The sequence below is a fragment of the Plectropomus leopardus genome, chromosome 7 (assembly GCF_026936395.1).
Source record: "Plectropomus leopardus strain MGB_pleo_1.0 chromosome 7, ASM2693639v1, whole genome shotgun sequence".
NCBI classification, from domain to species: domain Eukaryota; kingdom Metazoa; phylum Chordata; class Actinopteri; order Perciformes; family Serranidae; genus Plectropomus; species Plectropomus leopardus.
In genome coordinates this window covers 6,646,601-6,663,164 of record NC_142182.1, presented here as the reverse complement: position 1 = coordinate 6,663,164, position 16,564 = coordinate 6,646,601, and the positions used below count along the sequence as shown (strand labels likewise).

At 39.0% G+C, this 16,564-nt stretch overlaps 1 protein-coding gene across 1 annotated transcript in view; it reads right to left on the bottom strand.

Annotated features, from left to right (window-relative positions):
- Positions 1 to 16,564, bottom strand: part of necab2 (N-terminal EF-hand calcium binding protein 2) — a 147,198-nt gene that overhangs the window by 53,352 nt on the left and 77,282 nt on the right. Inside the window, exons 6-8 of the mRNA XM_042496124.2 lie at positions 15,804 to 15,940; positions 15,251 to 15,375; positions 1,670 to 1,749 (exon numbers count right to left, since the gene is read on the bottom strand). Coding sequence (XP_042352058.1) covers positions 1,670 to 1,749; positions 15,251 to 15,375; positions 15,804 to 15,940 — 342 coding nt within the window. The remainder of the gene's footprint in view (positions 1 to 1,669; positions 1,750 to 15,250; positions 15,376 to 15,803; positions 15,941 to 16,564) is intronic.

The following is a 16,564-nucleotide window of genomic DNA, read 5'->3' as shown; positions in this document are numbered from 1 at the left end:
GAGGCAATAGATGAAAAGATGGAGGAAGGAAGGGGGGGAGGATGAAGAGGCATCTGGGACCAGAGAGCTGCTACAAAGAGGAGAAAGTACAGGAAAAGACGATTGCAGCAGTTTGTACACAAGGCCTTTAATTGCCTCCTCTGTCTCTTTCTTCAGCCACACCATACCTCCATCCTTTCCTCTCCATCTCTTACTGTTAATTAACTACTTATCCAACTCCCCACTTTTTCTTTTTTTCTCCATTTTTCCTTTCTCCTGTCATCTGCAGACCTTCAGCTTCAGTATGCTGCTTTGGCATTGGCCAAATTGGCCAATGTCCAACCTACAAATCCTCAACTTGCTGACAACATGGTAAAAAAAAGTTTATGTGGTGACAAGATCACTGGCTGGTGCTGTTTGCAGTGATGGAGGAGTAGAGCTAAAACTAATGGGAGGCACTAACAGCACAATAGAGTTCGCAGTCCATCAGTCTGCTTGTCAAGTTTGGTCTAACTCAATTTTTTATCTTAACTTATGTTGTTCATTCTCTGCAGAACATCTAATCCTTTTACACACACACTGCCCCAGCACAGTCAAATTATTTCATTACATTTCTTTACAAAATGACAGTGTCAAATAAGTTAATACACATTTTATCTACTCTAATAAATTTCCCTCTTTGTACCTGAATGGCAGGCCATATCAAACATGATATATTTGGTTTAATAAAATAGAATAGCACAATCTCCCTAAGAAGGTGAAAAGTCTGTGTACTTGCATCAATCATTTTGTAGAAAGAAAAATGATCAAAGAAATACATTATTGGGATTAACGAATATGGCAGACTGGTTTTGTATTTTTCTCATTGCCAAAATATTCCATTAAAAGACCAGAACCAACAATATATTAGTCTGTCTCTCAATACTTTGAGAGGGAATGATGTGTTTTTTCAAAAATTACTCTTTGTTTTATTATTTGCAAATTACTAGGGCCGTATCCCACTCAGGATTATGCCAGTGGAATCAGATTTGCAGCATCGACGTAACATAATGAACAAGCCAAACGCGCTAACACCAAGTCATACATGTGCAACAACATTATTTACTGACACTAAATATCAACAAAAACTACGTTGTATTAAATTCCTGTGAGCTTTAAATTCACCACTTAGAAGGAGAAGCTCTTTCTTCTCTTCTCCTCCGTGCTGCTGCCTGCATGTCTGCAGCTCTCTGTACCAAAGAGTAGCGTGAAAGACAAGAGTGCTCACTCTGCAGCAAATCTGGAGACTTAAACATCCCCATAAGTACGCTGCACAGCAAACTGACTAGCAAAATAAAAGAAAAAAAAAGACTGAGGTGGACTCCAACTGAATCTCCGACTTTCAGGGGGCAGCCCTATAAATTACTTAATAGATTTACCTTTTCAAGGCGCAAAGGAATACAATTTATTGATAGATAGAAAGACACTACTTGTTAACACAATCAATCATTTTTGGTGTTGTTCTTTTAGTGGGATTTGTTGACAAAAGGAAAAATATTGAATATTCCTGACCTCATCCTTTAAAAATCTGGCTTTGATTAATGTCAGGGCTGGGCATGAATGGTAAGCGTCCTGGGAATAAATGTAGTCAAAGCAAAATCTTCATAAATGACCAAAAGAGGTTTTTAGTGTGTGCGTCTATATTCCTTACCTTATTCTCCAGTCGTCCGATTAGTTCAGCCAGGCGGTTAATCTGAGCATCCAGACCCTCTTTCCTCACCTCTACTGCACCTGCAGCACAGAAAAACACACACTCTAAACACACTGAATAAACAAATACACATTAGCTTGCATCTCTTGATCTGATGCAGCTGAGTTACATTTATTCAAAATGTCTTACACATATTGAAACCAAATTGATGTCCTTTAAATAACTCATCTTTTTGTGACCCTGAATAAGTTCTCAGCCTTTGGGTAAGTGTTGGTGCCACACAATAGGTGCAGTAAAGACATGGCTCCACTGAGCAGGGACGTGAAGAGTTATACCACGTGATATAACACTATGTTTGCTCTTTCCTCCTCATCTTTCTCTCTCTCTCTTCATTCCCATTGTTTCATCATGAATATTTCATGAAAAGTGGGAGTTCCAAAGTGGCTGATAAATAGGCAATTATATCTGTTTATCGGAAGAAGCTCGGCCTGTTCAAAGATAGTAAAGATATGGGAAGATGGGAAGCCGCCTCCTTTGAGGTACTCTGTTACTGTTTATTCCAATGTGATATTCAGATACCACACTGGGCTGTTTGTAATTAGCTTTGGTCTTACAGCACTTTTTCAGTTTGGCAGAAATGCTTACTTTGTAGTGAGACAGATTGCTAATGGGGTAGAGGAGCAATGAAAATGATTGAAATAGTATAAATGATTTGCATCTATATTATTTCATATTTCATTTTCAATAACTGCAAAACATAACGGCCTTACGACCTTACATCACCAGAGTTGTGTGTTAAAGGAATTAGGGAAGCATATTTGGCGGCAGCCCTGTCGCACCTTGTATAGCACTACACTTCATGTAGCATAATGACGTTATCACAAATGTACAACATAATGACAATGACAGAGTATACAGAAGCCTTAGCTTACTGCTGCAGAAAGAAAGTATATCCATGTAAAAAGTGTCAATATTTGCCTTCTCTTGATGAAGGAAAAAATCTGGGTGGCTGTGTTTCATCTTTTACTCTTGCAATTAAAAACGATTTGAAGTGCAATCATGAGGTTGCTCGATAAATAGTTTTCTAAATAAATTTAGCAACTTCTGATCAATTAATATCAACTTCATGAGTAAAATTAACAATGTCCAGTTAGGTTCCACTTTTTTCAGTTAAAGACCACCCACTTCAAGTAAAGGTACAGATATGGATATTTTAGTTTATCAAACAGATACAGACAATGGTGTACTTGCTCATTACTTATTAACAACATTTTTTTTTAGTGTACAAAAAAAAATCCTGCACAAGGGTCCCTTTAATGTGTTTATAGTATTGCCATTAAAAACATTGCACCTTTAAGTATTTAACTCCCACAAGAAATGTGATTCTGTTAATCACCATCTTTGTTGATGATGGTTGCTTATTTGCGCGTGTTGGTGCAACTAAAAAACGGAAATAAGATTAAAGAACACTGAGAAAACATGTTTCCCTGTTATTCAAGCCTCTGTCTTCACCTTCTTGTCCCTGCTCTTTAATTCCTTCTCCTCTCTTGGTTTTCCTCCCTCTGTCTCCTTCCTCCCCCCTCGCCTGCACTGCCGTCATCCCCTGATGGCCCCCTCACTGCTAATTGGAGAGTTGGCTGCCCACTCTTCATTAAAAGCTTTAACAGGCAGTCAATTAGGAGCTACCTCACACACACACACACACACACACACACACACACACACACACACACACACACACACACACATCACCTAAACCATAGTCTGTAACCATGGAGACAGTTGGAGATAAAAGCCCAGTGGTCATTTCGATGGACTTGGAAAATAAGTGTCCCGGTCAATTATAGAAGTGTGTCAGGAATAACAGCCTTCAAATTTGGCAGTGGAGTGAGGGGAGGAGTAATGGGTCTCTATTGAGTTTCTCCTCAATTAAATCTAATTTGACTTATTACACATTCACCTAATTTAACTTTCTAGTCCATGTCAGCCAATGTTTAAATGTAATCACATGAATCATGAAAAAGTCCTTAAGAATGTGATATTACTTTTTAGACCTGGCATAAAAACAAATAATGTTGTAAAAAATATCGTCTAAGGTCCTCCACTGCATTCTTTTAGGAGTTCCTATTGTTACCGACAAGAAATTTGGTGAAGCTGCCTTCACTAGAAGACCACAAATAGATGCAGAGGAACTGCGAAGGGACGCAAAACAACCAAAAAGACAAAAAATTACCTAAAAAATTACAAAATGATCTCAACCGGACCTAAAATGACCAAAAAGGGACCAAATGACCTCAAAAGGACACAAAACAACCTCAAAGTGAACCAAAATACATACAGACGCAAAGTAAATATAACGCCACATGGTTCTATGTCTCCACACACCAGTCAAGTTGCACTTACAGTTTACATCCATGTGTGTGATAACAAGGATGTTTCACACACAGAAGATCTATACAGTCAGCACAGTTTCAAGGTGGTTCTTGAGTTATGGCCAAAAACATGTTGTATGAGGTCACTGTAACCTTGACCTTTGACCACCAGATTCTAATCAGTTCTTTCTCTGAACGTTTGTGCCAAAATTTGAGGAAACGCCCTCAAAGCTATCTTCAGATATTGCTTTAACAAAAATGAGATGGATGCAAGATCACAGTGACCATGACCTTTGAACACCAAAGTCTATCAGCTTTTAATTAATTCCCTCAATGTGTTCTTAAGATATCATGTTCACAAGAATGACACAAATGCAAGGTTACTGTGACCTTTGACCATGAAAAATCGATGAAAAATCACTTCATTCTTCAGTTTACTCGAACGTTTCCTCAGGGCGTTCTTGAGATATCGCTTTCACAAGAATGGGCTGGATATAGGTACGTACGCAAAGACGGAGAACTCGAAAACAAATTGCCTCCCACCATGGCTGTCCCAAAAAGATTTAAAAAATTCCCGAAATGAAAACCCTTAAAATGACCTCAAGGAGACAAAACAACAACAATGGCAATGAAAAAAGAGGCAAAACCACCACAAAGTGTGTGTATCTGCTTCTGTGTAAGAGAGGTGGTGGGGCCTTTTGCATGTCTGTGCCCTCTGGCCCATTGTCTCATGATCCGCCCATGCCCTAACTATGGTTACCCTTCTATCTTCTGTTATTGCTTTGATTGAGAGGCCCCTCGTTGCAGAAAATGGTATATTGTGTTTTTTTAATCAGATAGACTTGCTTTTGCAGAACATTTTCTGAATGTTATCAAAGGTTATGAAGCACTTCCAATATCAACATGTTTCTGGAAACAAGTTTGATCTTGGCTAACCCAAAAACCAGTTCTATGGGTTCCATTGCCACCAATAAAATATACTCTGCCTGGAAATGCAGTGCAATGTCCAACAACCAAAAAATGAGAGATTCAAGCTCAATGTTCATCAAACCACACATTAATGCAGAGGAATAAAGATTTGCCAACATCATGTCTTGGTATTAATCATTAATTGTGGGGATGTTTCTGCATTGTGCTGCCCACAGATTACCTGTCAATCAAACAGTGTGAGTTTTGTCTTGTTGAAATATAAGTTTCAAGTTGTGTCATACTAACTAGCAGCTTTTTGTTATATTTATGTAAGATCATCAGAATTTATTTTGCTGTTAGGAGCCTGACAGCCAATGATTAGGATGCTAAATATTTAAGCTCAACAAGTTAAATAACACAAAACAGAGAAGCCAGCATTTACAAGCTGAGGGCCTTTCCTCTGCCCTCCTCGCACAGACCCACTCATCCATTCCCACCCTCTCGAAGACCATCTCATCTCATCAGGACTGAAGACGTCTTGCCACGGATGAACGCAGAACATGTCATGCTGATGGTACTACACTAATCAACAGTATCTGCTTGTCCGACAGTGCAAAAGTGGAAAAATCATCCACTTGAAAATTCATTTCTTGAGCAAGTAACAGTGAAAACTATATCAAATGCTATTTAGAGTAATTACAAGCCACTGTTTTTCCCTATTTTTACCGACATCTGTCTCTGCAGACTGGAAAACATATGGCGACTCCATTTTCTTTACCATCACAGTCCCATAATGTCAGGCACAGCTGGGCTTGCACATGAACGTACATTACACACACAACCATACAAAAGCATAATATATTCTGTAAAATATATGCACATATTGCACACATGCAATTTTACACATTTGTACTTGAATAAATCCATACAAAAGAAGGAAGATTACTATACTTGTACGAAAAAAAACAAGCAGCAACAACCATTACGAGGAAAAAGTCCATCATCTCAGACGACTACAGCCTCTTGCAGACTGTGATTGTTGCAACCGTGTAAGTTTAGTAAAGCTACACTCTGCAACGGCAATCTTAATAAATGTCGGTATGACATCAAGTTTGATATATGCAGACTGTGCGATGACATCACATACTGAATCGCAGGGTACGACATAGGTCCATCAAAGTCAATACGCAAGAAAAAAATGTCCTCAGCATGCGTCATCTATCTAAGCCGCTGTGGTGGTAAGAATAAAATGTAAACAAACAAATCAAGCCCTCACTATAGTAGCATTTATGTGTGGCTGAAGAAGACCCTCTTTTGGGGAAAAGAAGCCAACCCGATCTCTTTTGAAAACATGAGAAAAAAAACTGCAAATAAAAAGTAAAAGGTAACAGGAAAATGATTTGAAAATTAGCTGGAAGGGATTATTAAATGTTGTCGGAAAAAAAACATGGGAAAATGTCCCAAAAACTATTTCTTATCAGTTTTATAATTATATTTTAAAAACTATGATACATGATGATGATGGCTAAAAATGGCATATTATAGCGTGTAGAGTCGAGTCATAGAATACAATCTCGAAAAAAGGGCCCAAAACATCATAATTTAGCATGTCAAAAAAATGGCTGAAAACCGCATAGTATAGTATGGCGAAAAACGACAAATTTTGACATGCCCCAAAAACATTTGACTAAATTCGTGTAAATTTTTGGGCCATTTGTTGTAAAGTTGTTCATTGTCTTCTTCCCATGATTTTTAAAAGAAACCAAGCAGATTTACTGAGGTTTCAAAGGGTTAAACCACAATTAACCATCTTCGGAGCAAAAATCCACTTTTAAACTTTAAAGAAATAATAATTTTATTTTTTGGTAGATCATTTTCAATATGGATTAATATGAAATTTTATATCATGATGAACATTTTTGGGCAGATCGCCCAGCACTACACCCTCCCTAACCTGCAGGATATCTACATCAAGCAATGCAGAATAAGAGCGAAGTGGATCGCCTGAGATCAAACAACAGACTGTTTTCTCTGCTGCCATCAGGGAGACGCTGCCGCTCTCTGAGGGCTGAAACGGAGAGGATGAGGAAGAGTTTCATCACTCAGGCCGTCAGACTGCTCAGTAACGCTGAGACATGAGGACTTCACTTCGCTCCTCTCATGTATTTACATGGCTGGAATGACAAACAAGAATCCTTGAATCCAACCAGACATGGTGTTTTCGACCAGTTCATCAAACTACTGCCTAATTAGCTGTTGTCATTTCAGTTGGCAAAACTGACAGCCACTGGTAAAAAAAAATAAGAAACCTGCTTTTTGTCTACCTTTGTTTAATATTGCAAAAACTGCTTTGAAATGTGGGCGATAAGTCTGTCATGGCGTTATCACTGAAAACATTAATTAGTGCTCACAGGAAAATATCTGTGAAACACACCATAAAACGTATGGATAACATCAAAGAATCTTCCTCCATGTTTCCACAAGTCAAAACACACACACATTCCTCGTATATAAATTAAGGCTGTCAGCATTAACAAGTTAATGGAGATGTGATTAAGGTCCGTGATTAACACATTCATTTTTTTCGTGGTAATAGCCTGCCTACATTCCTGTCTTTAAGAGGCTGTACTGGGCTGAGTTTTAAGGCCACATGGACTATACTGGCATCATAAGAAACTAGAAGACTCGAGGAACCATGTCTAGCTTCTTAGGAAAGGGACAGAATAATGCTCCAAAGTGAGGCTAAATTTTGGCGATGGAGAAACGGCGTGAATATTTCAAAGGGTTGACCTTTGAATCAAGACAATTTGGTAAATATTGCTTTACCCTGTCAATATGGACTTCAAAACTGTTTATAATGCATAGTAATGGAATTGAAAACGTGATTAAAAACTGCAAGTAATCACTATTAACTGTAGAAATTCCGTGATTAATTGAGATTAAAGACATTAATCGTGTGGCAGCCCTACTATAAATGCACATGAACACACACACACACACACACACACACACACACACACACACACACACACACAGTGTGATTGTGAGTGTATCTGTGCCTGAGAAAGCACTGAACAATAAACTGCAGTTCATTTACAATTAAAACTCTTCAGTAAAGTGACAGATGCACTTAGAGCAGATATGCACTGAAGCGCTGCAAACGACAATGCACTGGTCTTAAAGGTGGCGGTGGATATTTTTAGCTCTCTTATTCTGTTTCCTCCTCTTGCTCTCTTCCTCGCTCTTTGTCTCTAACCCCCGATGTCTCCCACTCGCTGCTTTATCTTTTCTGCTCCATTCTCGTTCCCTCACTGTCTGTGTCACTGCAGAGACGCTGTTCAATTTACAGTGGAAACAAACCTCATACACATACCTCTCTGTACGCTTTTACAACATGGAAAGATAAAACTTCAATGAGACTTCATATGGATGCAACCATAAGGAGAACAATAAGGGAAGAAGAAATGACTCAGAAGTGCAGTTATTCATATATACCTTCCTGAGACCTGGAATTTTATACTTGTCCTCTCTGGGAGATAAATGATCGAATTTATGAAGATATATTGTTTCTGTTCTTCATATGCAGAGTCTTAACAATCTGAAGTGTACATTAATTTTAAGCCTTTGAAAATAAACATTTTAAACCACGTCCTTTGGGGAATGCGGGGACTTGCTTCTTCTCATTTTCAGCCATTTTCCATACTTCAGGAAACAGGAAAAACTTTAAAGCCAGGCAGTGCAGCATGGTTTTAATGGTCAGAGGACATATCATCTTAAGAGAAGCCTGAGGAAGACTTAATTGGCATCCAACACTCATTTTGGGTTTATAATAGTGACTTATAATAGTGATTATTAAATTTGAGCTATCTGACATATTCAAGGAAGAGTACACAGAGATTATTTTTCATTTTTCAGATTTTTCATAGCCACTTGTCAAAGGTATATCTCGCCTCTTGCCAAGTAACAACTGAAATAATATTTAAAGCAGACCCCTACAGGTTAAATTACGTTAAAAAAAAAAAAAAACAACTTTTTTTTTCAACTGGGTCTCAGGAGGATACTGGGGGAGGTTGAGCAGTAGGACAGAGAGAGGATTTGAGAGTCATTAATCAATCGACTTGTCCCGACTGGAGACAAAGCGCAGCTGACATCAAGGTCTGCGGCTGTCAGAGCTTCTTTACAGCCTGCAGTATAGAAGAGAGGGGGAAGAAAAACTGAGAGATGTGACAAAGGGAAGGCATGAGGTTGGGGTGAAAGAGCGTGAAGTTGTCAAAGAGCACTAGAGCTGCTTTTGCATCTTTGCTTTGTTTTAGAATCAGGATGTATTTAACCCTTTGAAACCTGAGCAAATTGGTTTGAGTTTTGGGCCCAAAATCAGCAGAAATTAGTAAAAAGTAACAAGAAAATTACCTGAAAATAAGCAGATAAAAAAAAAGAAAAGGAAAAAAAAAACAGCTGGAGCCCAGCAGTCTGGCTTAATGTAAAAATGACAAAAAACGTTTTTTTATCTGCTGCAGACATAAAGCAGACCACAGCAGTTTGGCTCAATATTACCAAATGTCTTCATCAGAACATGGAGGCCGTACAATGACCGGAAACGCTCCAATTCCAATTCCCAAACCAGCTGGGAAATACTGCAGCGTTTTATCCTTCACCAACAGCTTCTGTGCCACCGGTGGTGTATAGCTGTTAATTTGGTGACCACTTGTGCTGAAATCACTTAACAGCATAAATATTTCTAAGCCTGCGTCTGCAGTATGTAGCTCAGACGCCTTTTCTGACACGCTATAAGCTCATATATATCCTGGGATACACTCTACTGACAGGTGACAGATGTTATGACTCTGAAAGAGGAAGAACTGAAAATCCTGTCAGTTTGAGCTGTCATCTTTTAATGTTTCATCCAACATGAATCGATTTTTCTATGCAGCAACAAAAACGCAGCTCATAGTGATACTTTGCTGTAGATCAGACGCATAAATATCACTGACACAAAAACTCCCAAGTGTCACTTGCAGTGCATATAACTTGATGCAATAACAGAAAGAAAGAGCAAGAAAGCCTGTTGTGATACATATAAGTAACAATAACTACATTTTTGTGCTGCATATGTTGCAAAAAGTGTAATAAAAAGCACTAAAATAATGTCTTCATCATGAGACTATGAGTAGTCAGCTTATTTGCAACGCTCAACACAAAGTGTGGTATCCTCATTAGAGAAGATGCTTATGTTGATCCACATGTGTCACCTGTTTACAGTATATATAATTGGATGGCACTATGAGAATGAAGTCTTATAATACTGGAGCTTTTCTTCAGTGTCATGCACTGTTTTGGTAAAACTCTTCTGAAATTCTTCCTGTATTGAAATTGTTTTTCTGTCAGATTCTAGAGGATTATTTATCTATTTTTTAAGAGTTATATATAATATGCACTTTGAAAAGAGCTTTGAACATTTACTTGCAATGAGCAGCAGAAGCAGGCAAATTTATTCTCTTCATTAACGATGATGCTCCACTGGTTTAGCGCCAAGCTCTCTAATAATAATAAAAACCTTTTATTTATGAATTTATTTATTTATAAGTTCAAAACAAAAGCTTTATTTTAAATCTCAGGTGATCTGTAGATTTTTTTTAAGATTATTTTTTGTTCTTTTATTGCCTTTATTACAGTGCAGCTAGAGAGTGACGGGAAAGGGGGAGAGAAAATTGGGACGACATGCGGCAAAGGGTTGCACCATTTGGGTGCACTTGGTATATTAGTGCTTTTTGAAGCATTTACATAAATAAATAAAGCAGAATTTTAAATACAGAAGACCATGTATGTCAGCCAGTTCTCAACCCCAGAGCAAATGCTCTGATAGTTTTAACCCCTGAAACCACTGATTTTCACAAGAAATTTTAGGTTTTATAAACATTTCACCAACATTTTAGTTGAAAATTTCAATGTCCAGTTTTGGAAAGTATGGGATGTCCTATAGAATTTAAAATGGTTAAATGGATTTGAGCAACGTTTACTGAAAAACAGGAGATTTGAACTTAGGTGACCAAAGCTGTGTTTCCTGTGGACACAGACCTTTATTTTGAAAAGAAACTATGCATATAACAAGGCAGCTTCATCAGTGGCTCTGCGCTTCAAACTATGATGCTCTGGGTAGAAGGTAACTCTTTAGCGTTAGTTTTGGACGGCATGTCAGTTTCTTAGATAAAGTTCTTCTCTTGGTTGTATTACACCTTTCCATGCCATAAACTCTTGGGGCGAGGTCTCTAAACCCAGAAGATATTGGGGCTGGATAAATGAAAATTGTTTTGCTGTGACATTTATCAGCAGCTGATCTTTCATACGCACTAAACGGCGAGACAAGAACGCTTCATGAATCACACACAAATGCTACTGTAGGAGGATTTCTGCACTCAGATCTGCGCTGGTTTGTATGTTAGATTGATAAATGAGGGCCACTGTGTCGTACAGTATTCACTAGGGACTACTTTATTACCCAGCAGCACCTTGGTTCTTTTTTTTATTGGACTGCTATGTCACTGTCAGTGGCCTGGGTAATGTCTTGCTCTTATCGTCTTTATTGACACATCCTTATCTGGGTCAGGGTCGCGGGCCACATATCCTTAGCCGATTAAAGGAGATACTATTCAATTAAAAATATCTCTTATTTTATTCTTGCCCAAAGGCAGGTTAATCAATAATTTACAAGCAGCCCTTTAGCTTTGCACAAAACGTGGACACAGGGAAACAGCTAGCTTGGATCTGTTATATTGTGGTTTAATTGTCCAGAAATTATTTTTACATTTTGATTTTTTGTACAGATTAAACAAACGCCATTAAATACTTTCGTTTGTGAGCTTTAGATGTGTTCATAGGCAGACTTACGGACTGAGCAAAGCTTGCTATTTCCCTGTTTCCAGTCTTCAGGCTGAACTGAAGCTAACTGGCTGCTGTATTAACTTCATATTTAGGCATACAGACATAAGAGTGGTATTGATCTTATCATCTAAGTAATGCTATTTTCATGAAATAACAAACTATTCCCCCAAGTCAAAATAGATAACAACATCCAAAAGTAGTGAAATAGGATTTTCCATCAACAACTACTCTGTGGATTTAGAGCATGTGGAGTTTAACAGTTGCACAAAAATATTCTCAACTGAAATTCAAAGACAGTTACTTTTCCCTGTATTTATATTCTTGTCTTCCTGTGTATTTCTACCAACTTGAGCAGGTAGTATCAGACTTCCACAAAGTCTCACGTAGGAATAAAAGACTCTTTTGTCATAACATAGTGTGTAGCATGTATGAGGATGTATTTTTGGAGATATAAGATAAAGAGTAAACTGTTGTTTGGCAGTGTGCTGTCAAAATCAAAGCTATGTGACAATAAAGAGCCATCACTGCCAATCCCCATCCAATCTGACAGCAATGTCAGAATCTGTGTGTGTGCGACATCCCAGTGAAACAACATGATTTATAGAAACAGGTAACTGTTCGAAAAACTCTCCTCACTTAACTGCATCAGTGAGGACACAAATCACTAAATCGCGTCACAGCGACCAACTCTCCAAAACCTAATTTGTTTTTCATGTTAAGTCTTTACAAAATTGATCCGGTCACACACAGCTGGCCTTGGTTTATATGATGTATATATTCTAACAGTGAACATATCGATGTTTTATGTAACCTGTTGTTGTAAACGCTGTTGTTTTCTGTCACAGATTTAGTTCAGCAAAAGGGTCAAATGTCGAACACTTTGCTTATTAAAACATAGAAGATTAATCTCTGCTTAACTGATCAGTCACTAAATCAATAATGGCTGTGACAACAGCTCGATTGTTTGCTCTATAGCACTCAGTGAGTACTCACATGACCATCAGGAGCTTTTTCCAGTTTTGAACGGGCATTTATAGATGTTCTCTGATTTGAATGTTCATTTACAAGCTGCTGGTATTTTAGTGCAGACGATATCATTAGTGAAATTATATAACATTTCAATCTCACATTAATAAATCATTATCATGTTACATTTGAGACGTTGTAAATGTGTATGATTTTGTTGAAAGTTTACTCTATTGCTTTACAACAGAAGTTCTCAACATTTTGCATGTGAAGGACCCCTAAATGTATACATTTTAGGTCATGGACCCCTTTTTGATAAGATTTTCCTTCAGGGACCTACATCTGAAAAAAATGTAGTTGCTGACAGCTACAGTTCAGCAGAACATTGTGGATAAAGTAAAACCTATTAAACAGAATGCTCACTCTTATGACTTTTACTTGCATTAGGTAGCTAATAATATATAATAATAATATATCAATATAATACAGCCCATTCTCATTCCGAAGTCATTAAATACTGCCGCGTTTGCAATACTTTCTGCATAAGATCTGGACACCAAAAGGCACCTTTCCCATCTGCATGATAGGCTGGTGGACAGCATCACTCTCTCTCATTCGGGTCCAGTGTTCGCTTCCCATCTGAATGTGATTTTTGAAATGTCAACAGCAGACGCAGATTGATACTTATGGAGCGTAATACGGTCTTCTGTTAGTTTTATACTTTTTACTGACTGTTTATTAGTGTCAAGAAACACAGCAATGCACCAAATAAGCAGTTAGGAAGAAGACTAGCTAGCATACATGAATGTACAGAAAGGATATTTTAAAAATGCCGCAAAATTCGCAAAAGTTTGAGAAAGAGGAACTGAATTCACCATGCTTGTTTGAATTCAAGGATATAGACAATGCAATGAGTTTTTGATAACATAGACATAAAAGTGAACCAGTGCTGTAAAAGTGGCAATAAAGGGACTTTAAAGTTCATTTCTATCTATCTATACCTGCTGGCCACTGTGACATTCTGTACATATCATTTATACATTTATAATGTTTACCACAGTATGTCAGGTATATTTTTTATTTCCTTTAAGTTTTCTAACCCTGCTGTCCCTCGACAAATGAGACGCTGCCCCTGAAGCGACAGCACCGCACACCTTTGACTGACACTTGTCAATAAACACATCTGAGGAGTGATTGATTATTTTGCCCTTTGAGGCTTTCGTCTCCTTTCGCATCGACCCAACTGTAATTTTCTTGTTTGACTCGTCCGTGAAGTTTGTGTTGCGATACAGTGATGCCGTATCTCAACAACCTCTGAAGTGTCATTTCTTTAGCGAGCAATTTGTTCGAGTGGGTGCAGAGTGCAGAGATAAGCGTGCGCTGCAGTGTTAACTACCAGCTGGTGGGAGAGAGAGAGAGAGAGAGAGAGAGAGAGAGAGAGAGAGAGAGAGAGAGAGAGAGAGAGAGAGAGAGAGAGAGAGAGAGAGAGACAGAGAGAGAGAGAGACAGAGAGAGAGAGAGAGAGAGAGAGAGAGAGAGAGAGAGGGAGAGAGAGAGAGAGAGAGAGAGGCCGACTGTAACAGAGTCAAATAGTGAGGGAGAGAGAGAGGGGGCATGTGCACAGCGAGAAAGAAAGAATAACAAGGGTCCTGCACATCCTCAAAGAGAACCACCAGCCTCAATCAATTTGTGTCTGTTTACGCTGCTGTAACACACACACACACACACACACACACACACACACACACACACACACACACACACACACACACTCCATAAAAAACAGCCCTACATAGCAGATTTTAAGTGTTAAGTGCTGACTCGAATCATACACACTTACAGGTTTGACTTTAACACTTTCCGATGTATTAACAAACTCTCTACCTTGGCTTCCTCAGCCTTCTTTCCATCTCTGGTCGTCTCGTCTTTAACTTCGTCTCTCTGCCTTCCCTCTTTATCCCTCCCCTCCCTCCCTTCTCTTTCTCCAACACTTTATCTGTGCAGCCCGTTTGCTGCCGGAACGCTGCATCAAACCTGTGCAGGTGGCTGACTGAGGAGTTTGACAATGGCGAATAAATCATGTACGGATGAGTGTGTGTGTGTGTGTGTGTGTGTGTGTGTGTGTGTGTGTGTGTGTGTGTGTGTGTGTGTGTGTGTGTGTGTGTGTGTGTGTATGTGTGTGTGTGTGTGTGTGTGTGTGTGTGTGTGTGTGTGTGTGTGTGTGTGTGTGTGTGTGTGTGCAGTGGATGAAAAACTGCTGAGTGGCAGCCAGAGTTTGATTTCTGCTCACCCAGAGTGTTGTCCCCATCACCAAAGGTTGTGATATGAGGCTAATCATACAGTACAAGTGCATAACGGATGGCCTCCTACCTCGAATTTAGAGGAGGAGCTACTGTGTGTGTGTGTGTGTGTGTGTGTGTGTGTGTGTGTGTGTGTGTGTGTGTGCATGCTTCACCTGAAGCAGTGTTGATGGTCCTGACAGCCTCCCTGGCACTGACTCTGTTGTTAGGGGGATAGTCAGGGACGGTGTTTTCGTTGCGCCTCTCTGACATCCGTGGACTCACCTTGGCAGGTAGATGACTGGAAAAGCGAAAGAGGGAGGAGGAGAGAGAAAGGGAAAAACAGAATTAGATGATGAGAAAACAGTGTTGGTGTGGGGAAGGGTGATAGAAAGAGAGAGAGAGAGCGGGGGAAGAATGATAAAAGAATTAGGATGGTGAAAGGAAGGATCCACAGGGGATGAGGAAGAGGAATAAGCGAGAGAAAAAAGTGATGAAATTGGGATAAACAGGAAGAAAACGTGTGTATGGGTGTGTGTGTGTGTGAGTGAGCGACAGATATTTTAACCAAAAATGATTTGTGCTTAAAACACTGCCTGGTTTCCATTATGACCGCTGACAATCTGAGTTTTACACACACACACACACACACACACACACACACACACACACACACATTCCCAATTTCACACATAACAGCCTGACACAGTGATACCCTCCTTGGCTCACCCTGATTGGCTGTGCTGCTCATCAATTGCATCCACGGCGCTCTCCACAGAGCTCAGGAGAGACTGGATCTGATTGGCTGATTCCTTCAGCAGGAAACGGGTCACAAATTGCTCCACGTTGGTTCCTCTCTCATAAACCTGAAGAAATAAAAGGGGGGAAAAAGTGTGATCATGTATGTCATTTGTAAACCTCATTTTTTAGGCTGGTCGTTTGCTCGGTTGGTTGGTCGATATGCTCTTGTCTGACCAAATTCTCATTAATCGGACAATCACTGGTGTTACTTTAACTCTTTGAATCCTGAATAGAAATCAGAATTTTTCTTCTGCATTCAGATGCCTTTCACAAGTATTTAAACTTTGAACCTTGAACAAATTGGTTTGAAACCTTTAAAAAACAAGGGAAAAGGCAGTAAACAACTTGGCAGGAAATGTCCTGCAAATTTCAAGAAATTAGCAGATTTAGAAAATTATTTTCAAAAACCTTAGGAAAAACATAATGCAAGGTAATTTGCTCATGTTTCAAATGTTAATATGCCTGTGTGTCCATCAAAGTGTTTCTTTTCCTGGCTGAAATTGGCAGTTGTTGTATTTGTCCTCTGTGATAGTTGGTCAATGTGGTATTTGTCCTTCTAATCTTCACTGTGATTGGATGGCTGGTGACAGTAGCAAGTTCAACGTTTAACCTAAAGTTAAATATTTTGCAACTCTCATTTTTATTCACAGAACAGATTAATAATTACAGAAGACATTCAGTGTTGGATT